Source organism: Trematomus bernacchii, unplaced genomic scaffold, assembly GCF_902827165.1.
Source record: "Trematomus bernacchii unplaced genomic scaffold, fTreBer1.1, whole genome shotgun sequence".
Lineage (NCBI taxonomy): Eukaryota > Metazoa > Chordata > Actinopteri > Perciformes > Nototheniidae > Trematomus > Trematomus bernacchii.
Window position 1 is genome coordinate 509,998 of NW_022987752.1, and position 23,466 is coordinate 533,463.

Sequence of the window (23,466 nt, forward strand, 5' to 3'; positions counted from 1 at the left end):
GGGAAAACTTATTTTGAAGTATATTTGACCAGAATTAGGGAATTTGTAACAAAACAAGCCAGAAATGCTTAGACATTTTCTATTTTCTGATGTTAGTTGGAGATATTCCTATAAAATAAGATGTTTTTAAGAGATTTTGACTTAAAAAGATGCTTAAGATGCCTTATCTAAAAACAAGACTTAAGTTATTAGGTTTTATATCAAGTGTAACGACATATTCTGACTAGAAAATAGACAAATATACTTGGCAAGATTTTACATTTTTGCAGTGTGGTTAGTGTTTCACGAGGATTTGATGATGTTTCAGGGGCTGCTGATGACCTCCTGGATCCACTCAGTGAGCCTGGTGATGCGGGTGTAGACGCCGTAGAAGTCTGGACGCCCGCAGCCTTTTCCCCAGCTCACGACCCCGGCCAGGAACCAGCGCCCCGACGGCTCCTGGCAGACCAACGGCCCCCCGGAGTCCCCCTGCAGAGAGGAAAGCAAGGGTGGAAGATTTAAATGTCTCTGCAGGACAAAAGGACCATAATAAATGACAAGTTATCACTCAGTGCTTGCATGAGTGCTCTATAACTCCTCACCCTTCAGTAAAGGGAACTGAGAACTTCCACACCAACACTATGTGCAAAATAAATAGCATTACCATCATTACAAAACACTCGCTGCTATATAACATGTGCAATATTATTATTATTAATAATGTCCTATGATAACGTGCAATTACGTATCTGCCACTACGTTTTTTTGCCATGTCATATGACAAGTTATCACTCACTGCTTGTATGTCTGGCTTTTTAAGCTGATGAAATGCTCTGTACTGCAGCCTGAGGACTTTCAGGATGTTCACAACATGCAGAGGAAGTTAGATTTGTTCAACTGTTGTTCCTTTTGGCAGATATACACGCAGACAAAAAATAAGAAAGTAAATACATCGTGACAAGATTTCCCCATACTGAAATGTTTAATTTAAATGTATTATTTAAGATATAACCCTACTGAATAAAGGAAATGTGCTTGTCGTGCCAAACAAAAACCATCTGCACATGTGCTTTGATTTAAACCAGCATGAATAGATTTGTATTTGTTGCCACATGGGGGCAGCACAGCCCCAGCTCTAAATCAATTGAAGTCGAGTATGTCGGCAAACAGTAGCTTTGTTAGCCGACACAAAGCTACATTAGCATTTAAAATTACGTTTCTGTGCGCCCAACAAATGAAAAGCTCAATAGACCCTGTTGGCTCTGTTTTGTTCTCAACCAAAAAGTGAGGGTAACATATAGCTATAGCTCAACAACGTTCATCAGTTGGTTGTGTTTTTGTTCCTTTGGTGCTATTAAGAGAGTTTGAAATGAGTTTTTGGAGTTATTTCAGTGCAACAGACTCGACCAAATCACCAGACAAATAGATCTGGCCTAGTAGGAATGTTGTCAACAGGGTACTTATGTGGGTTAATTTCCACAGCTAACATTGTTTATGCTACCTAGAAATAACCATTATTCCGCTACCTGGGTATAGTTACTGTAAGATATTTAGTTGAGTTGCCTCTTAGCAAAATGTTCCCAAGCCCTAATCACAGTGCAGTTTTACATTCACTTGTGAAAACGAAGAAAACACTTTGAATTACATCTTCAGTTTTGGTTTGTTTCTGTGTACCTGACAGGCGTCTTTGTCTCCACTGCGGTAACCAGCGCAAAGCATTCTGGGAGTGACCAGGTGACCGTAGGAGCGAACGCAGGCTTCCTCGCTGACCAGGCGAACGTCCACCTTCTGAAGCACGTTACTGGCACTGCCTGAGGAAGGCAGAGGGCAAAGGTTACCAGTGGAAAGACTCATAATATTTGATTCTTTATACAATGCCTGGAAGACAACAACCCTCGTCCTTCTTCCCCTTACATTTAAAGGTCACCGATTATGCAAAATCCACTTCTTCATGTCTCTTCTTCATCAACATGTGTCCCCTCTTCTCCATGTCTCTTCTACATCAACATGTGTCCCCTCTTCTTCATGTCTCTTCTACATCAACATGTGTCCCCTCTTCTTCATGTCTCTTCTACATCAACATGTGTCCCCTCTTCTTCATGTCTCTTCTACATCAACATGTGTCCCCTCTTCTTCATGTCTCTTCTACATCACCATGTGTCCCCTCTTCTTCATGTCTCTTCTACATCAACATGTGTCCCCTCTTCCTCATGTCTCTTCTACATCAACATGTGTCCCCTCTTCCCCATGTCTCTTCTACATCAACATGTGTCCCCTCTTCTTCATGTCTCTTCTACATCAACATGTGTCCCCTCTTCTTCATGTCTCTTCTACATCAACATGTGTCCCCTCTTCTTCATGTCTCTTCTACATCAACATGTGTCCCCTCTTCTTCATGTCTCCTCTACATCAACATGTGTCCCCTCCTCTTCATGTCTCTTCTTCATCAACATGTGTCCCCTCTTCTTCATGTCTCTTCTTCATCAACATGTGTCCCCTCTTCTTCATGTCTCTTCTACATCAACATGTGTCCCCTCTTCTTCATGTCTCTTCTTCATCAACATGTGTCCCCTCTTCTCCATGTCTCTTCTACATCAGCATGTGTCCCCTCTTCTTCATGTCTCCTCTACATCAACATGTGTCCCCTCCTCTTCATGTCTCTTCTTCATCAACATGTGTCCCCTCTTCTTCATGTCTCTTCTTCATCAACATGTGTCCCCTCTTCTTCATGTCTCCTCTACATCAGCATGTGTCCCCTCTTCTTCATGTCTCCTCTACATCAACATGTGTCCCCTCCTCTTCATGTCTCTTCTTCATCAACATGTGTCCCCTCTTCTTCATGTCTCTTCTTCATCAACATGTGTCCCCTCTTCTTCATGTCTCCTCTACATCAACATGTGTCCCCTCCTCTTCATGTCTCTTCTTCATCAACATGTGTCCCCTCTTCTTCATGTCTCTTCTTCATCAACATGTGTCCCCTCTTCTTCATGTCTCTTCTACATCAACATGTGTCCCCTCTTCTTCATGTCTCTTCTACATCAACATGTGTCCCCTCTTCTCCATGTCTCTTCTACATCAGCATGTGTCCCCTCTTCTTCATGTCTCCTCTACATCAACATGTGTCCCCTCCTCTTCATGTCTCTTCTTCATCAACATGTGTCCCCTCTTCTTCATGTCTCTTCTTCATCAACATGTGTCCCCTCTTCTTCATGTCTCTTCTACATCAACATGTGTCCCCTCTTCTTCATGTCTCTTCTACATCAACATGTGTCCCCTCTTCTCCATGTCTCTTCTACATCAACATGTGTCCCCTCCTCTTCATGTCTCTTCTTCATCAACATGTGTCCCCTCTTCTTCATGTCTCTTCTACATCAACATGTGTCCCCTCTTCTTCATGTCTCTTCTACATCAACATGTGTCCCCTCTTCTCCATGTCTCTTCTACATCAACATGTGTCCCCTCTTCTTCATGTCTCTTCTACATCAACATGTGTCCCCTCTTCTTCATGTCTCTTCTTCATCAACATGTGTCCCCTCTTCTTCATGTCTCTTCTACATCAACATGTGTCCCCTCTTCTTCATGTCTCTTCTACATCAACATTTGTCCCCTCTTCTTCATGTCTCTTCTACATCAACATGTGTCCCCTCTTCTCCATGTCTCTTCTACATCAACATGTGTCCCCTCCTCTTCATGTCTCTTCTTCATCAACATGTGTCCCCTCTTCTTCATGTCTCTTCTTCATCAACATGTGTCCCCTCTTCTTCATGTCTCTTCTACATCAACATGTGTCCCCTCTTCTTCATGTCTCTTCTACATCAACATGTGTCCCCTCTTCTCCATGTCTCTTCTACATCAGCATGTGTCCCCTCTTCTTCATGTCTCCTCTACATCAACATGTGTCCCCTCCTCTTCATGTCTCTTCTTCATCAACATGTGTCCCCTCTTCTTCATGTCTCTTCTTCATCAACATGTGTCCCCTCTTCTTCATGTCTCTTCTACATCAACATGTGTCCCCTCTTCTTCATGTCTCTTCTACATCAACATGTGTCCCCTCTTCTCCATGTCTCTTCTACATCAACATGTGTCCCCTCCTCTTCATGTCTCTTCTTCATCAACATGTGTCCCCTCTTCTTCATGTCTCTTCTACATCAACATGTGTCCCCTCTTCTTCATGTCTCTTCTACATCAACATGTGTCCCCTCTTCTCCATGTCTCTTCTACATCAACATGTGTCCCCTCTTCTTCATGTCTCTTCTACATCAACATGTGTCCCCTCTTCTTCATGTCTCTTCTACATCAACATGTGTCCCCTCTTCTTCATGTCTCTTCTACATCAACATGTGTCCCCTCTTCTTCATGTCTCTTCTACATCAACATGTGTCCCCTCTTCTTCATGTCTCTTCTACATCAACATGTGTCCCCTCTTCTTCATGTCTCTTCTACATCAACATGTGTCCCCTCTTCTTCATGTCTCTTCTACATCAACATTTGTCCCCTCTTCTTCATGTCTCTTCTACATCAACATGTGTCCCCTCTTCTTCATGTCTCTTCTACATCAACATGTGTCCCCTCTTCCTCATGTCGCTTCTACATCAACATGTGTCCCCTCTTCCTCATGTCTCTTCTACATCAACATGTGTCCCCTCTTCTTCATGTCTCTTCTACATTAACATGTGTCCCCTCTTCTTCATGTCTCTTCTACATCAACATGTGTCCCCTCTTCATCATGTCTCTTCTTCATCAACATGTGTCCCCTCTGTGGAAAGAGACTCTGAAAGTTTCAGGAGAAAAGATTCTCTCTCTTTTTGTCCTGATCCATTTCTATAAAAACCTGTCTGAAAATGAGCTGATCAGATTTTGGCCACTTTATGATGTCATAACGATGTTTTGGCTTGTGTAACCATTAGCCAATCAGCAACCAAGGTAACCCCCCGCCCCCACCTTATTACCTGAATCTCCTCCTAGAGCACCATTGAGTTCTTTGTAACCAAATCTCTCTCAGAGGGGCGTGGGGAGGGGCTCCTTATTTTCATCTAAAGTAACAGACAGAGAATCAGCACTTTGGAAACAGGGCTGAAACAGAGGGGATTATGGGTAATGCTGCAATGATCTGTTTGGTGTTTCAGCCAATCAGAGACAGGCTCTGTATATATCTGAGACCTGTGATATACTGATGAGAAACAGAATAATAGGGGACCTTTAATATCTCTTGTAAATAAATCACTAATCAACAACGTGACATTTGGTTACCTAACCCTAACCCTAAATCTGCAGATAGCTGAAATGAACTTGCTCAGTTTAGATTCCCAAGTCGTATCGATTCCTCAGCTTGAGCAGAAATCATTAAACAAATGTATTTTTAAATAGCAGAATAACAAGCCTTAAAATGTTCTATATGTCTGTAGTTGCACTTTGTTATGTGCACACACTAACCAACTAGCAGTTAATAAAGTTATGTTTTCATCCTTACAATGAAGGGAAACCACTTCACTGGAAACAAAATGTTGAAACCGCACTTTAACAAAATCTACATCCTCTTGTAGTCACATCTTGACCCTGTTATGAAACTGCGTCTGTCGAGAGACGGTTTCTTTCTCTGTCAAACGGCCTTTTTCTCTTCATACGTCTCCTTAGAAACCACAACCCACATCTCCCCCTACCTCTTTATTTCAAACGGGTTGATTTAATGTGTTTTTGCCCTGTTATCAAAATAGCATACCACTTTCCATCAAATCACCAATACTCTCCACATCCTGTTAGCTACTTCTAAGTGCCACTGAAGAAATGGGGGTTTTACAGGCTGCATAAAACCTGCATAATACCTGTTCCAACGGAAAAAGGTTTAACTGTTCATCCTGTGAGAAATAAAAATACCTTAACAACAAAACAAGTCCTGCAAATGCACATCAGCATGTATCAAATAACTCTCAAGTCCAAAGCACCAAATACAAGTCTGGCGTAAGTCAGGCGTACCAAAGCCTGAGGTCAAATGGAAATAAGAATGAATAACAATTCCTTCACTGGAAGCCATCAGAAAAACGTACATTCAGTGGGCAGTTGAGCAACATTACAAGTCCTTAAAAAACCAGCTGATTGATTGATCGTTGTTTTTCAAGAGAGGTTTGCCGTTAAATGTTATTTTCAGCTTCTAAAGAGAGTTGCTGATTGTCTCTGTTTTAGATAAAGACATCACCTTGGCCTTAGAAAAACTTAGATGTACTGTACATTTTTAATCCTTAAAGACACCATCAATTAAATCTAGAAAATATTCTTCATCATGACAGCAGTAACCCATTTCCTGCCTTTTCCATCACCTGTATAAAGTAGCATAACATAGAAATACTTAGTAAAGAAAAGTACATCAAAACTCTACTTAAGCTCACCTATTATACTATATTTGAACGATATATTATAGGGCCATATCTATAAAAAACATGTCTATGAAGTGTTTTGCTCAAAATGCTAAACAGATCACCCATTGTAGCCTCATCCCCCTCTATTTCAGCCCTGTTTCTAAAGTGCTGATTCTGGGTCCTTAGCTTTAAATGTAACCAAACTGCTGCTGGCCCCTTTGGAGCAGATACTCACATACATTCTGCCGTGATTAAACACCATATCATGTTCCAAACCACATCAAGGATTATTTCTGAAACAGTATGGAGCTCAAACTCTTTCTCTCTCTCAGGTTTACCACAAGGTGAGTTCCTTTTTATTTCCTGCTTCTTCACACAGGTTAGCTCTGAGTGTTAGCGATGCTAATGTAAACAAAGACCATATTACTTCTGACGTTTCTGATGGGCGATAGGTTGGGGCGGAACATTGCCAGGAGTTCAATGTAAAGCCCGCCCACATTTGAGTAATTTCGTCATGCAAATCTGGATCAGCTCCGTTGTTCCCCGTTTTTAGAGATGTGGGTACGGAGGAAAAGAGAGAGGGTTTTATTCTCGGACACTTTGTGAGTCTCCTGACACACCGGGGACACATAGTTATGTAGAAAAGACATCAAAAAGTGCATTTTGCATGATTGGTGACCTTTAATGCTTGAGTAAATGTACTTTTACATTTTACACTCCACCAATTTAACTATTGGCAACACTTCCCTCCCTCTCCCGTTTCTCACCCCCCTCTCTGAGTGCCCCCCACCCGGTGACCCAGCAGAGCAGCCCGGGCTCCAGCTGTTGTGTGGGGGGGGGCAGGCAGGCGGGTCGGTTGTGTCCGGCCAGCAGAGCGGAGGCGGGTCGGTCCAGCTGCAGCAGCGCCAGGTCGTAGTCGTGGGACTCGGAGTTGTAGTACGGGTGGAGCTGGATCCGTAAAACTCGAGCCACTTCTTCAGTGGAGCTGCTGGGGTTCAGACGGAGCTTCCCCAGGTACACCGTCCACACCGAGGGGGAGTACAGACTGCAGGAGGAAGATTATTAACATTAATCGGTGTAGGACTACATTTAGCAAGATACTCCTCTATGCAGATGATGATGCAAAACTCATAATAATATTTATACAGCAACTTCAAAAGATGGATTCTCTACAGACTACTTTAATTGGAGGTAACGTGTCAAAGTTAAACTCCAAAAGAACAACTCTTGTGCAGTGTTTTTCAATGAAGGGGCCCTCAATTCAAACTCTGCACAAGTGATTACAGTGTACGAGATGCAGTGTACTTAGGGAAGTATCCGAAATGAGACACATCAGATGCAAACATTCCCATTAATGCGGAAAGAAACTGTATTAAACAACATGTTGGGTCCAAAGTTCACTGAAGTTGGAAGAGCACGATTTTCCCACTTGGGAAATGGGACCATCTTAAGAGTTCAAAAAACGCACCATTGGCCTTCGTGGAAGTATAGCACTTTTCCAAGAGCTATTGTATATTTGTACAGCTTAAGTGGAAGTTGTTAACTGTTGCCAAGAAATACTTGAGCAACTGTGTCCCTCAGAACGTACTTTCTCAGTCAAAATGTCTACAGAAATATCAACACTTCCAGAACACTATGCAAGCTTTTCACCACTGTTTGAGGAACGCTGAGAGAGATGAATTGTTAATCCTCTACAGCAGGGGTCGGCAACAGGCGGACCGCGGTCCGGATCCGGACCCAGACGCCGACCTATACGGACCATGGATGTATAATAAGAACTGGATACAGCGTGGGAGGCGGGGCCTCATTCATTCCTATGAGAGTTGCTCATTCGCGCATGATGATAAAATGGCCCAACTTTTGAGAGAGCGAAACGTCACAGATTACCCAGCATGCCTGAGAAGTACCCGTATGTGCGCTCATAGCGCATGCGCAACTTTAACCATGCCCCCCAAAATGCTCGTTCACATCAAGCACGTCAATTTGCGTACACGTAACAGCACCGCACGTTCATGACAGCATGGTAATGGTTTGTTATGATAGATTTGATATTAACGAGGCGGCAGTTAGCAGCTAGCGGTTAGCTAGTAATTATGCTAATATATATATATATGTATATATATATATATACCGTGCACAGAACCAGTGTGTCTCATTTGTTTGACCAAACATTCCCTCTCAAGTCAGAACGGAGGTCACAAAAAATAAGCAGTCTCAGAGCCCAATATGATCAGTCGACCAGGATCCAAATTAAAACTAAATATCGTTCCAGGGCAGGCTAACCGAGGCTAACCAATGAGCACCTGCATGTGTATGAGAATGGCCCTGACACCATTTCAGCCCAGATTTACAAACTCCTGGCAGGACAAGCTCGAGCTCAATTCTCGCACTGAATTAAAAAAAAGTGAGTGAGGGACTGCAATATAAGAGGGAAAGAAAGAGAAACTTTAAAACTGTTCAATTGTTATGATGTGTAAAGACTGATATTGTTCTATAATCGTCTGAAACTGTTAAGTCATGATGTGAAACGGTTAACAAAGAAAAAGGGAAACTCAAGCTGCTGCTACACTTTATTTTATTTATCTAAAATTAAGCACTTTTAAGATGCACATATTTTCAAAAGCTATTTTATTTATTTTCTCTATTTTATTTTTAAAAGTTGTTACATGCAGACTGTGGCAGCGGGGTGTGGTTAGGGCGCCGGCTGCTGGTGTGAAGGGAGTGGCTCGGCCGGAGGCCAGACAGCTGATCGGAATCAGGTAATCAATCACTGAATAAAAGCATGTGGTAACCTGGTTCTGGTCTGTCTTGCAGTAGGCAGGATCCTGGGAGGTCGCCGAAGGACCTGTGAAGGATCCCACACGGGCAACGTTTTTATCCCGTGTTGTACACTTTGTTTTGGTGCTAATAAACGCCTGTGTTAAACCCAAACACTGCTCTTTCCGTCCCTCTTTGAACCCTGTGTGAGCAGAGAGGCTCACAGTGGCGCCTGAACAGGGACTCATGTCGGAAGGAGAAACCCCGCTGGGTCAGGCCCTCCAACGTCTAGCCCACATGCAGGAGACCACCACAGCATTGCAGCGACAGCAGAGCGAGGCTCTGCTCGGGATCGCCTCGAGCCAGCGCGAGGACCGGGCCCTCCTACGGGAGCTGCTGCAGCGTCCGGCCGCCCGGGAGGCCGATCCCGCGACCAACCCGGCCCGACCGCCTTCGATTGCCCTCCAGAAATTGACGGCAGACGACGATCCGGAGGCATACCTGGACATCTTTGAGGGCACAGCGGCGGCGTGCGGGTGGCCGGAGGAGGAGTGGGCAGCGCGGCTATTGCCCCTGCTATCTGGGGGTGCGCAGTTAGCTGCCCACAGCCTGCCCGCAGCCTCTCGGCATGTGTACCGATATCTGAGGAAGGCCATCCTGGACCGGCTTGGCAGCACGCCAGAGGGACATCGCCGCCGGTTCCGGGCACTCCCCTTCGAGGACGCTGACCGGCCCTTCTCATATGCGCAACAGCTTCTGGATGCAGCGAGCCGCTGGCTCCAGCCGGCGGTGCGCTCGGCGGAGGAAGTCGTCGGGCAGGTGGCGCTGGAGCAGTTAATCGCCGGCCTGCCATCTTCAACGGCGAATTGGGTCCAGTGCCATCGCCCCGCCAACCTGGAAGCGGCCGTCGTCCTCGCGGAGGACCACCTCTCGCTTCCCCGGCGGAGCGTGAAAGAGGAGCCCCGACCACCGGCTGTCTCAGCGGGCAGACCCATCCCAGCCCCGAGGAGGAGATTTCCTGGAGCAGCTGCCCTTCCTCCACCACCACCACACGGGCCCAACCCCGCAGCCCCGACACTTCACCCCCAAGCCCTACCTTACCCTCCTGTTTTTATCTCTCCCCAGGGTCCGGCCTACGCTTCTGGTCGTCCGGCACCACGGGGAGCTCCTCAGACGCCAGGGCTGGATTGCTGGCGGTGCGGGCAGCCCGGCCACTTCCGACGGGAGTGTCCTCTCATGGAGGTCGGACAGCTGGTCCGGGTTGCGGAACCGCCAGTTGCCTCCCCCGATTTGGAAGGGACGTACCGTATACCGGTATGTATACAGGGGGGTACACACCAGGCTCTGATGGACACGGGCTGCAATCAGACGATGATCCATCAGCGCTTGGTTCGGCCTGGGGCATTGATTGAAGCATCGTGGGTGAAGGTGAGGTGTGTGCATGGGGATATTCACCAGTACCCGGAGGTGACGCTGGAAATTTCTTATAAGGGAAAAAAGCATAGAGTCAGGGCTGGAGTTAGCACTCACCTTACGCACCCTCTGATTTTGGGAACGAATTGGCCGGGGTTTGCTAAGCTAGCGGGGGCTATGGGGGTGCGTTCACGGACGGCAGGGAAATGTGAGTTGTGTGCTGTGTTTAGTGGAGAGTCGGAGGCGGCTGACGATGTCGAGGGGGAAACGGACACGGAGGGGGCCGCGGAGGTCCCTCTGGCCCCGCTGGTGTTTCCCTTGGAGGATTTCCCCCTCGAACAGTCGAGGGACGAGACCCTTCAGCACGCCTTCGACCAGGTGGTGAGTATTGATGGCTCCCAGCTACACCCAAACGCAGCACTCACTCACCCACACTTTACGGTGGTTAGGGACAGGCTGTATCGTGTGAGCCATGACACACAGACAGGAGATATAAATACCCAGTTGTTGGTGCCAAAAAGCCGTCGGGAAATGGTTTTCCAGGCGGCTCATTATAACCCCATGTCAGGTCACCTAGGGTACGACAAATCACTACACCGGATAATGGCCCGATTTTATTGGCCGGGCATTCGCGCAGATGTGAAGCGGTGGTATGCATCTTGCCGTGAATGTCAGCTGGTTAACCCGCCGGCCACCCCCAGGGCGTCTTTGCGCCCGTTACCATTGATTGAGGTGCCTTTTGAGAGAGTTGGTATGGACCTCATCGGGCCATTAGACCGGAGTGCACGGGGATATCGCTTTGTACTGGTCCTAGTGGATTATGCCACGCGATATCCCGAGGCAGTGCCGCTGCGTAATATCTCTGCAAAGAGCGTCGCACAGGCACTGTTTCACATTATCTCCCGAGTCGGGATCCCGAAAGAGATCCTGACTGACCAGGGCACACAGTTTATGTCACGCACACTACGTGAGCTGTATGAACTATTGGGCGTCCATTCAATACGGACTAGTGTTTACCATCCTCAGACCGACGGCCTGGTGGAACGGTTTAATAAAACACTAAAGAACATGGTTCGTAAGTTCGTTCACGAAGATAGTCGTAATTGGGATAAATGGCTAGATCCTCTGTTGTTTGCAGTGCGGGAGGTGCCCCAGTCCTCCACGGGATTTTCTCCCTTTGAGCTCTTATTTGGCAGGAAGCCCCGGGGTGTTTTGGACCTAGTTAAGGAAAACTGGGAGGAGGGTCCAAGCACCAGTAAAAACGAAATACAGTACGTTATGGACCTGCGAGCAAAACTCCACTCACTGGGGCAGATATCACGGGAGAATTTGCTCCAGGCTCAGGAACGTCAGCAGCGCCTGTACAACAGAGGGTCGAAACTGAGACAATTTTCACCGGGAGATAAAGTGCTTGTATTACTCCCATCCTCTAGCTCTAAACTACTCGCCAAGTGGCAAGGACCCTTCGTGGTCACACGACGAGTGGGGGACGTAGATTATGAGGTGGTGCGTTCTGACAGGGGGGGAGCAACACAGATTTACCACCTTAACCTCCTGAAAGCATGGAGGGAGGTGGCGTCTGTTTCTCTCCCTTTTGTGTTGCAGACCGACGCCTCGAACAGTGGGGTGGGGGCCGTTTTGTCCCAGCAGGTGGAGGGGGTCGACCGCCCCGTACTGTACATTAGCCGTAAGCTCGCCCAGAGGGAGGTGAACTACAGTACGGTGGAAAAGGAGTGCCTCGCCATACGGTGGGCGGTCGGCGCCCTGCGGTACTACCTCCTGGGGCGCCCTTTCACCCTCTGGTCGGACCATGCCCCGCTCCAGTGGCTCCACCGCATGAAGGATGCCAACGCCCGGATCACTCGGTGGTATCTGGCGCTACAGCCTTTCAACTTCAAGGTGATCCACAGGCCGGGTAACCAGATGGTCGTGGCTGATTTCCTCTCTCGCTCGGCGGAGGGGGGGGGGGAGTCAGTTTTGGGCCGAGGTCCAGCCAGCTGAGCCTGCATGGCTTTGAAAGATGCGAGTGTATGTGAATACATAAATACGCTGGCTTTGAGTCACACAGGCTGTTACAGCAAAGACACAACAGAAAAAACGTTTGGTGGAAACAGAAAGGTAAACCAAAGTTGTCTGAAAAGTTCTAACATGCTAAAAAGGCTTTATCCACTTCATTGAATAAACATCTTTAAATGGGGACGGTCGCAACACTTTTTGAATTGCTCTCAATTACTCAGAGACTCTTCGGTGTCGACCAACCTTTTTTTTATATATATTAAACTTGCGTATCTGTGCTAATTATCCATATGGATTATAACATATCATCTGAGATCACTCAGAATGTATATTTGAAAGCAAAAAAGTAAATCCTGTAAAAGTTAGTCAGCTAATTTCACTTTTTGTCTCAATAAGCATTGCATTGTCAGGATTGCAACTATGGACATTATTAAAACAATATTATAGATTTATTTATAAAATAATATTAAAGTGTCATTCTGGCAACATTTTAATATAAAGACAACTGGTTGCAGCATTGAAAGCTGGGCACTGTTTGTTAATTAAAAAGCTGCTTAGTGGCACGAAAAAATTCAAATACCAGGTTTAAAATTACCAGGATCTCAAGCATCCTGCACTTACCTGTCGTCATCGAAACAGTGGGCGGCGGACACAACCCATTGGCTGGAGATGAGCGCCCCCCCGCAGATGTGGTAGCCCCGCACCTGGAGGCTGGCCTGCCATGGCCACTCCCCCTCCGTGGCGTTAGCCCCGCCCACAATACGACTGGAGAACTGCCTCAGGCCGCAGTCTGAAAACACAGGAGTGTTAGAACTAACAGGTATAAATATGCAGAGCAAGTTCAATATGCACTGTAAAAACTGTAAGAAATGTTACTCAAAGTAATTAGTTTATCTTAGCAAAATGACAACGTTTTAAAAAATTACCTCACTTCAAAAATGGTTTACCCAGAAGAAAAAATCTCATGACTTTTTTCAGAAAATCTTAAAATCCTGACTTTTTCTTGAAATGTCAGAAATATGACTTTTTCTCAAAGTTCTGATATTTTCCAGAAAATCTCTAAATCGAGATTTTTTTGAAAATCTCCAAATCCTTACTTTTCTCCTGAAAATGTAGAAATTCTGACTTTTTTGAAAAATCTCCAAATCCTTACTTTTCTCCTGAAAGGTCAAAATTCTGACTTAAAAAAAAAAATAATCTGAGATTTTTCAGAAATTCCTGACATTTTCAAAAATAATAAAAAAATCAAGATTCTTTCTTCGATACAAATATACAGTGCAATTTTAATATTCACTCTGTAAACAAACTGTTAAACCTGTTACTGAGCTTGAACTTTTAACAATGAGGCAACAATTTCAAAGCTGTTTGCTGAACTTCTGCATTTTCTGAGTTGGTTAAATTTACTAATTTTGTTTGCCTGTTAATATAATCATTATGGTATAAAAACAAATGGCTGTGATCACGTGCAAGCATTCAAAGTTGCAACCTCAAAACACTTGAGCTCTTAATCACCTCATTTTGCAAACAATTACTTTATTTTCCAAATAATTAGTTTGTCTTTGCAAAATGACAAAGTTTTCAAAAATGATGTTAATAAGTTTTGTTCTCAAAATTGCTAAATCATAGCTTTATTTGTTTAACATTTCAATTTTAAAACTGAATTCTGACTTTTTTTTCTCCAAATTCTGACCTTTTTCTCAAAGTTATTACCTGATATCGAAGTGTTAAAAATAGGAGTCGGGGACCCTATCGAAGTGTTAAAAATAGGAGTCGGGGACCCTATCGAAGTGTTAAAAATAGGAGTCGGGGACCCTATCGAAGCGTTAAAAATAGGAGTCGGGGACCCTATCGAAGTGTTGAAAATAGGAGTCGGGGACCCTATCGAAAAGGAGAAAAACGAAGAATAGGGCAAGAAATTAGTGTAAAGAGCAAAGGATCAGATCTTAAACTGCACTGTAACTTTTATTCATGTATTTTTTCTTTTAAAGGTCCTTTAAAAGTCATGGCCATTTCTACTGATCATAATTCCATTGTTGAGGTCTACTAGAATAGATTTATATTGTGCAATTGTCTTTGAATTGCCTTGTGTTGAAAGGTGCTATATAAATAAACTTGCCTTGCCTTGATGAGAAATTTCAAATCCTGACATTTTTCAGATGATTTCAGAACTCTGACTTTTGTCAGAAAATGTCAGAGTTCTGACTTTTCCCGAAAATATCGGAATTCCTCACACACACACACTTTCTGAGTTTTTCTCAAAATTCTAATTTTTTCCAGAAAATCTCTAAATCAAGATTTGTTTTTTTTAAATATCCAAACCTTAATATTCTCCTGAAAAAAATCTGAAAATCCTGACTTTTAAAACAAAATCTCCAAGACGTGACATTTTTCCAAAAAAAATAAAATTCTGACATTTTTCTCAACATCCTGACTTTTTACTCCCAACACATGAAGTCTAATAGCATCTTTGGAAACCTGTCAAAGACAGTATGAAACATATCACAAAGTAAATGTATACTAATAAAACACATATTAATTAAGTGTGTTATTAAATGTGTGTATCTGCTCACCACAGTGCTTCTCATCGGAGGCGTCGGGGCAGTCGGTCACAAAGTCACACTCGGGGTTCGGCTTCTTCAGACACGTTCCATCAGCACACACATAGGTCCTATCTGAACACTGCACACCTGCGCACACACACACACACACACGCACGCACGCACGCACACACACACCCACACACGCGCGCACGCACGCACGCACGCACGCACGCACGCACGCACGCACGCACGCACGCACGCACGCACACACACACACACACACACACAATTCTGAGGTCAGAAATCAGTAAAATAAAGCCACGAAAAAGATTAAAATATTAAAATGAAGGAAGTAGATTTAGCAAAAGGCTGGCAGGTGATTTAGTGTGTGTGAGATGTGCGAGTGGTGTGTGTATGAGTGTTTGTGTTTGTGTGTGTTCAGTACATGCTTGCGTGTGTGTGTGTGTGTGTGTGTGTGTGTGTGTTACCTCCAGTACAGTTAATCTCGTCTGATGCTGCGGTGCAGTCTGGGAGTTGGTCACACACCTTGTAGTAGTCCACACACTGACTGTCCTCTGGACACTGGTACTGCGCCACACACACTGTGCCACACACACACACACACACACATACACACACACACACACACACACACACACACACACACACACACACACACACACACGCACACACACACACACACACACACACACACACACACACACACACACACACACACACACACACACTAAAACATTTACCAATGTGCAGAAGCTTTCAATCATGGCGTCTTGTGTTTTCTCTCTCTTTTTGATTAAATCACCAATAAATAAATACCACAGTTGCTCTCGTCAAGTCCGTTGGGACAGTCTTTGATTCCATCACAGGCGGGAACACACAGGCCGTTAATGGTGCACAGAAACTGACCAGGGCACGCTGTAAAACACACACACACACACACACACACACACACACACACACACACACACACACACACACACACACACACACGAAACACACAAAGGTTACTTAGCAATTAATTTCTTGGGTGTGTTTACTGCATGCACAACTCACGATCTGATTGGTTGAAGACTCTGTATCGCAGCTGAAGTCCCGGCCCTGTGATTGACACCTCTGACGTCATGACAACCGTGGTCGTCGTGGAGATTAGGAAGAGGCGCTCGGTGTAGGGCTGCAGAACCCAAGTACCGCACAGTCTGAGGAGAGGACAGACACACATTTTGACACTTTTTATTGATTTGTTCTGAGAGAATGTCAATAACTCTGTACCAAAAGCATGAATACATTGCAAAAATGGAAGTGCAAAAAAGTTTAAGAGACACACAACTGAATTAAATATATTTATCGCCAGAGTTAGCCAACAGGCAGTTTTTTTCTGTAGTCCGAATGTGTCAGTCACCCTAGGAAACAATTTATTATATTAAAAAAAATAATTACAAACATGCAACATTGAGACTCACAATACAGAATAGTAATATTACATGCCAAAATAATAAGGTAAATGATTCTCAACAAATGGACCTTATTGTGATCTCTTATTTGACAGTGTTTCAAGATCACGCACAGCAGAAATACAGAGATAGAAACATACTGTAGATAAAAATAAAACATGCACTTGACTCTCAGTTCATCCACGGCACAAATAACAAAAAATTGATTGTGGTTTTAAAATCACAAGATGTAATTAGACAGGTTAAATTGAACAGACATGTAAAACGCCTCGAAAAAGACATACAATGTCCTTGTCTTAAAAGTGTGTAAATAGCTCTAACAGGACACTGCTGCCCCCTGTTGTTCAGAACAGATCATGACCTTTATGAAAAACTTTCAACATGCACAAGCACTTCCTTTTTGACACTAAACCAGACATAGGTGGCCGTTATAAATAGAAAGAGGACATTTCTGGGATCTGTTGATTATTTAGCACAGGGGTGTCCAAACCTTTTCACCGAGGGCCACATACAGAAAAATATACGAAGGGCTGGGCCACTTATAGAGGTGCGGTATACTGCCTCGTAAGTTAACCTGTTAAGCCCTGAGCCTGTTTTTCAGGGCTCAGGCTCGAAAATGACATTCCCAGAACAAATGACCATAACTACACTTCTAAAAGGGCAAAATTAATAATCTTTTTTTTCAAAGTAATGATAAACCTGTGAGTTGGATGTAGAGAAGTCAGAATCAATATAGATGTTTTTTATTTTAAAGAAAATTCAGATTGAACATAGTAAAAAACTGTAAATTATAGTGTCCGTCCAGAAATTATTTTTTACTTATAGGGAAAACAACCTGGTCTCACCAGAATGCGTGACTCCACCACGACTCCTTAACACCGCAGTGCGTGGTGGAGTCACGAACTTTGTTACATTTACGTGTCTGCACCACGCAAACAACCCCAATGTAAAGTGAATGAGGCTCCTTTGTCGTGGTGCACACACGCATTTACAACGTCCAGCATTGAGCTTTTATTCTATAAAACGTTTTTAAAATCTACTTTATAGCTTGTAGTAACTCACGGGAGGCTTCTTTTATTTTATTTGTATTCATAATCATTTTTATTTTTTGTCAGAATGTATTATGGTGCATTATTCACCAATCTTTGTTCTCAAAAAACAGTGCATTGTGTGTAATACAACTGTGATTTTTATTAAATGAGTTAGTTTTTAAGGAAGGCCAGAGCTTCAGCTGTGTCAAATAGATTGTTCCCTTTAGTTAACGTTATTTAAAAGATAATTATATTCCTATTTGATCAAGTCCCCTTTATTGTATTACGGACCCAAAGAGCAATGTGAGCGTCCATTCCCATTGGATAACGGAGGATTTTACACCCGGAAGTAAGTATTCTCCTTACTGTCGATTGATTTTATTTACAGTAATATCTGCACTACTCATCAACTCAAAAACACCAGATTATCCTTGTTAGTTACACAACATTGATTGGTTTAAATTGTGTACAATGCTTTTGTATTTTCCCCTTTCGATTCGGAGAAACAAATATATGTTCAGAGTTTAGGATGGCCGAAGACACTACACTACCCAGAATCCTCAGCTATTGTTCTAGAATTGTTTGCAGACGTGGTGCAGACACGTAAATGTAGCAAAGTTCGTGACTCCACCATGTACTGCGGTGTTAAGGAGTCGTGGTGGAGTCACGCATTCTGGTGAGACCAGGTTGAGTGAAAACCACCCTTGGATGATGGGTTAGTAGACTAAAAGCTTTAGGAATCCAAAGTACAACATATAATAAGTACCCTGCTTCAAGATTGATGCAAAACAAGTGACATTTTACATTCTGTGTCATCTCACGATCAGATCGATGGGTTGGATGTGCAGAAAGGATAAATAATAAGGTTTTATGAGTGAGTTTCGGTGCAGTAATCTGTTAGCATTTTTCGCTCGTTGCCAATTCAGAGGCTCAGCGTTAGCATTGTGGGTTGTTTTTTGAAAACAAAATAAAAATGATCAGATAGATGAGTTTCTTCCCGTTACATGGATATAAAACATTCATAGTTTATTAAATATTAAGATGCCCTCAGACACTGTTTCCTGCAAGATGTTGCGGGAGGGCCCCGGTACCGGGGTCTCTCGGGCTTAACAGGTTAAGAAGCAAACAGCCTACATCACAGCTCTCTACAGATGGAGCAGCTTATTTCAGACTCCAGCTTACTGCTTCCTGCCTACTACCTGCCTAAGACCTGCCTAAGACCTGCCAAAGACCAGTATCTGGGAATGTTAAGCCCTCCCACTATTTTCCAAGAGGGCGTTGCCAGATTTTCAATTTCAGGATTTAACCAGGAGATGGCGCTTCCTTCACAAAAACAGGAAGACAACTTTCATGGACTTTCAGTTTTGTTTAGAAGAGCATTTGAACACATCAATATTTTAGATCAAATAAAGTATATCTAATCTTGTAATTCAATAATATATAGTCTTTATATATTAAATAACTATGGCCAAACTAAGACTTAGTTTTTCAAAAGAGAAAATGCAGATATTATATAAAAAAACTAAAGTTAAAATCTTGTTTTTAATGCCCCAAGAGCAATAAAAACACTTGGTAAAAAAAATCCTGAGTGAGGCTTTCATAAATTGCATTTAGCTGACGCTTTTATCCAAAGCGACTTACTATTTAATAAATGATAAATGATTATTCATAACAAATATGAGTGATTATTATTCATGCTATATACTGATATAGGGCTAAGTAAGCAATCAATCCTGCAAATTAACCCTTAGTTGTTCAATATATTTATTCAGACAATGTGAGTAGAAATACAGAAATTCTGCTCCCACCTAAGGCCAACGTTGCAATATTACAACATTTCCCTAAAAACGTACCAAAACGTAAACATTTTTAAAACTCTTTCATTTCTGCTCCAGAGGCCAGGGGTTAAATTGGGATTTGATATGTGGGGGGGCTCTGTTAGAAGGTGCGACGGAGGGGGGGGGGGGGGGGGAGAGAGTTAGACGCTCGTGAATTGTCAACGGGGGGGTTGTCGGCCGTAAGCGAACCGGGCCGTTGGCGTCCGGCCGTTCTGTGATTCACCAGAACTCACAGCTGGCCAGCGGCCCACCGGGATAAGTCCCGACTCTCCGGACGGCCAATCCGTGCCTCCCCTGACTGCACGTTGCTGACACACACCGCTGCAAACTCTCTGCACGGAGGAGCCGCGGAGGAAGAAACACACGTTCACTAAGCCGAAAAAACTATATCCGGTCACAGTGATCTGCTATTTTAAAGTAAATGCAACACATATCGACCCTAAATATAGCATATATTAAGAACGACAAAGTGTTAACATCGTTTTTTGTAAACATACAGATGGAGCCTCTTATTTTGGACCCCAGCATACAGCTTCCTGCCGACTGCCAGCCAGTTGCCAGCCAGTTGCCTGCCAAAGACCAGTATTCAGGAATGTTAGGCCCTCCCACTATTCTCCAATTTCAGGGTTTAACCAGGAGATGGCGCTATATATTAAATAACTAAGACTTCGTTTTTCACAATAGAAAATGCAGATATTATATAAAAAACTAAAGTTAAAATCTTGTTTTTAATGCCCCAAGAGCAATAACATCTTGTCACAAGCTTTTTGGAAGAAAAAGACTGACTCAAGAGACCTGTAGTTGACTAATTACAGGCCTCAATAAAGTTCTGCCATTGGTTGTGAAAAACAACGGTGGACATAGTGGAAAGTGAAATTGACATTGTCGAATTTAATAAAAATACAAAATAATGTATCTGTGTACGTGTTTTACTATGTGATCTGCACTTATCAAACATCTAATTAAGGCGAGACACCCCAGGTGAATAGGGTATTTTTAACTTAAAGATATCAGCTAAATATTTCTCCAGTTAATTACTTACAATAAGGCAATTGTTTTTTGTATTACAAGTTTTCTGAAATAGCATGTTTAAATATCCAAATGAACCATTATCTCATGAAATATGCGCATATTTTAACACATTTCAGGAACCGAAATCTGAACTTTGGATAAAGCCAGGATCAAAATTATTGTTTCATTTTGTAGTCATATTAGTATCTAAGGCTTTTACAGAAGGGATTTTGGATATCTCTTTTTATCACTCCATAAATCAGAAAATACTGTCAACAGCCCTAAAATATCAATTTTCACCATGTTTTTAGGTATAAAATGTTATATAATTCAGGCTATGAATTATATATGACCAAACCCTTCTGTAAAAGCCTTCATAATATTGATAGGAATATAACTGGAAGGTTTGGTGTATGTAACTGCTGAGTGATTCTACAATTTAGGGTACATTCCATGTCCATTGATGTCCATTGATGATAATTATAATTATTCTAACTATTTTCTTCAAAAATATCATATTTTGCCTATTATTGGAAAGCATGTTATAATATCACACAAACATTATGTGCATCCTATGCTTTATTTAGCTTGAAATGTGTCATGATGTTCTTAAATTGTCAGTTTTTGCTATGTCCGTTTTTCAGTTGAGGGTGTCTTGGATTCAAAATAATGAATAAAAACCATTAAAGTAAATTTAAAAAATGATTCATTTATTTCAAAAGTCTAAATACTAAAGAATAATAACATATTTTTAATTGATTTCCCCCTTTAAATAATTTAAATATCTTAATATATGAATGTCCGCAAAAGTTCTGTCAACTATGTTACTAACAGAACTTCCCCCTTTAACTCAAAAATTGTTTGTCCCAATACCATGTCACCAGCATCACATGATGCCATGTTCCTCTTTGGCAGACAGTTTGAACACACTGTGGTGATTGTCCTCTACATTTTTACAATATTTTATGTATAATAGCACATGGTCAATTAATATACTCATTGACAATCAACAATGTTACGTACATTGTTATGGTTTACAATTGTTTAATGATTTTAATTCAATTATATGTGCAAATGTGATGTTAACCTGTTCAAGAAAATGACATGTGGTCATCCAGGCAAGGCCTACCATTGAAATGATGGGTCAAAATAGGGAAATTGTCAACTAGGTTACCTGTCAACTGAGTTACCCAGTACTGTAATAACTGTAGTAACTTAGTTGACAGGTAACCTAGTTGACAATTTGTACGACATGTAGACGTCATTACACATCATTATCAATGGAATTTTGCACTTCTGCCTTGAAATTAACATAGTGCTGATGGTTAATAATGTGTCCAGTCAACTATGTTATTTGCGTCAAATGTTTGACTTTCATTGTCAACTATGTTGCACCTCATTTTTTCAAATTTAAAATATCTAAAATAGTGCTTCTGATATCCTTTATAGTATAATGTATATCTACACAGGTTGGAGTTTTACATGACATCTCTTAAAACTATCAAAATGACCTGTATGGTAGTTTTATAATACAAAATATCCCTAAACTTAATGACAGTGCTGAACATATCACATGAAAAAACAAAACTTTAATACAGATGGAGCCTCTTATTTTGGACCCCAGCATACAGCTTCCTGCCGACTGCCAGCCAGTTGCCAGCCAGTTGCCTGCCAAAGACCAGTATTCAGGAATGTTAGGCCCTCCCACTATTCTCCAATTTCAGGGTTTAACCAGGAGATGGCGCTATATATTAAATAACTAAGACTTCGTTTTTCACAATAGAAAATGCAGATATTATATAAAAAACTAAAGTTAAAATCTTGTTTTTAATGCCCCAAGAGCAATAACATCTTGTCACAAGCTTTTTGGAAGAAAAAGACTGACTCAAGAGACCTGTAGTTGACTAATTACAGGCCTCAATAAAGTTCTGCCATTGGTTGTGAAAAACAACGGTGGACATAGTGGAAAGTGAAATTGACATTGTCGAATTTAATAAAAATACAAAATAATGTATCTGTGTACGTGTTTTACTATGTGATCTGCACTTATCAAACATCTAATTAAGGCGAGACACCCCAGGTGAATAGGGTATTTTTAACTTAAAGATATCAGCTAAATATTTCTCCAGTTAATTACTTACAATAAGGCAATTGTTTTTTGTATTACAAGTTTTCTGAAATAGCATGTTTAACTATGCAAATGAGCCATTATCTCATGAAATATGCGCATATTTGAACACATTTCAGGAACCGAAATCTGAACTTTGGATAAAGCCAGGATCAAAATTATTGTTTCATTTTGTAGTCATATTAGAATCTAAGGCTTTTACAGAAGGGATTTTGGATATCTCTTTGTATCACTCCATAAATCAGAAAATACTGTCAACAGCCCTAAAATATCAATTTTCACCATGTTTTTAGGTATAAAATGTTATATAATTCAGGCTATGAATTATATATGACCAAACCCTTCTGTAAAAGCCTTCATAATATTGATAGGAATATAACTGGAAGGTTTGGTGTATGTAACTGCTGAGTGATTCTACAATTTAGGGTACATTCCATGTCCATTGATGTCCATTGATGATAATTATAATTATTCTAACTATTTTCTTCAAAAATATCATATTTTGCCTATTATTGGAAAGCATGTTATAATATCACACAAACATTATGTGCATCCTATGCTTTATTTAGCTTGAAATGTGTCATGATGTTCTTAAATTGTCAGTTTTTGCTATGTCCGTTTTTCAGTTGAGGGTGTCTTGGATTCAAAATAATGAATAAAAACCATTAAAGTAAATTTAAAAAATGATTCATTTATTTCAAAAGTCTAAATACTAAAGAATAATAACATATTTTTAATTGATTTCCCCCTTTAAATAATTTAAATATCTTAATATATGAATGTCCGCAAAAGTTCTGTCAACTATGTTACTGACAGAACTTCCCCCTTTAACTCAAAAATTGTTTGTCCCAATACCATGTCACCAGCATCACATGATGCCATGTTCCTCTTTGGCAGACATTTTGAACACACTGTGGTGATTGTCCTC

The 23,466-nt window shown here is 42.1% G+C and overlaps 1 protein-coding gene across 1 annotated transcript in view; it reads right to left on the reverse strand.

Annotated features, from left to right (window-relative positions):
* Positions 1 to 303: 303 nt before the first annotated feature.
* Positions 304 to 23,466, reverse strand: part of LOC117496537 (transmembrane protease serine 6) — a 42,631-nt gene continuing 19,468 nt past the window's right edge. Inside the window, exons 11-18 of the mRNA XM_034148236.1 lie at positions 16,133 to 16,275; positions 15,896 to 15,994; positions 15,547 to 15,660; positions 15,089 to 15,205; positions 13,140 to 13,308; positions 7,100 to 7,377; positions 1,654 to 1,790; positions 304 to 468 (exon numbers count right to left, since the gene is read on the reverse strand). Of these exons, the coding sequence (XP_034004127.1) occupies positions 304 to 468; positions 1,654 to 1,790; positions 7,100 to 7,377; positions 13,140 to 13,308; positions 15,089 to 15,205; positions 15,547 to 15,660; positions 15,896 to 15,994; positions 16,133 to 16,275 (1,222 nt within the window). The remainder of the gene's footprint in view (positions 469 to 1,653; positions 1,791 to 7,099; positions 7,378 to 13,139; positions 13,309 to 15,088; positions 15,206 to 15,546; positions 15,661 to 15,895; positions 15,995 to 16,132; positions 16,276 to 23,466) is intronic.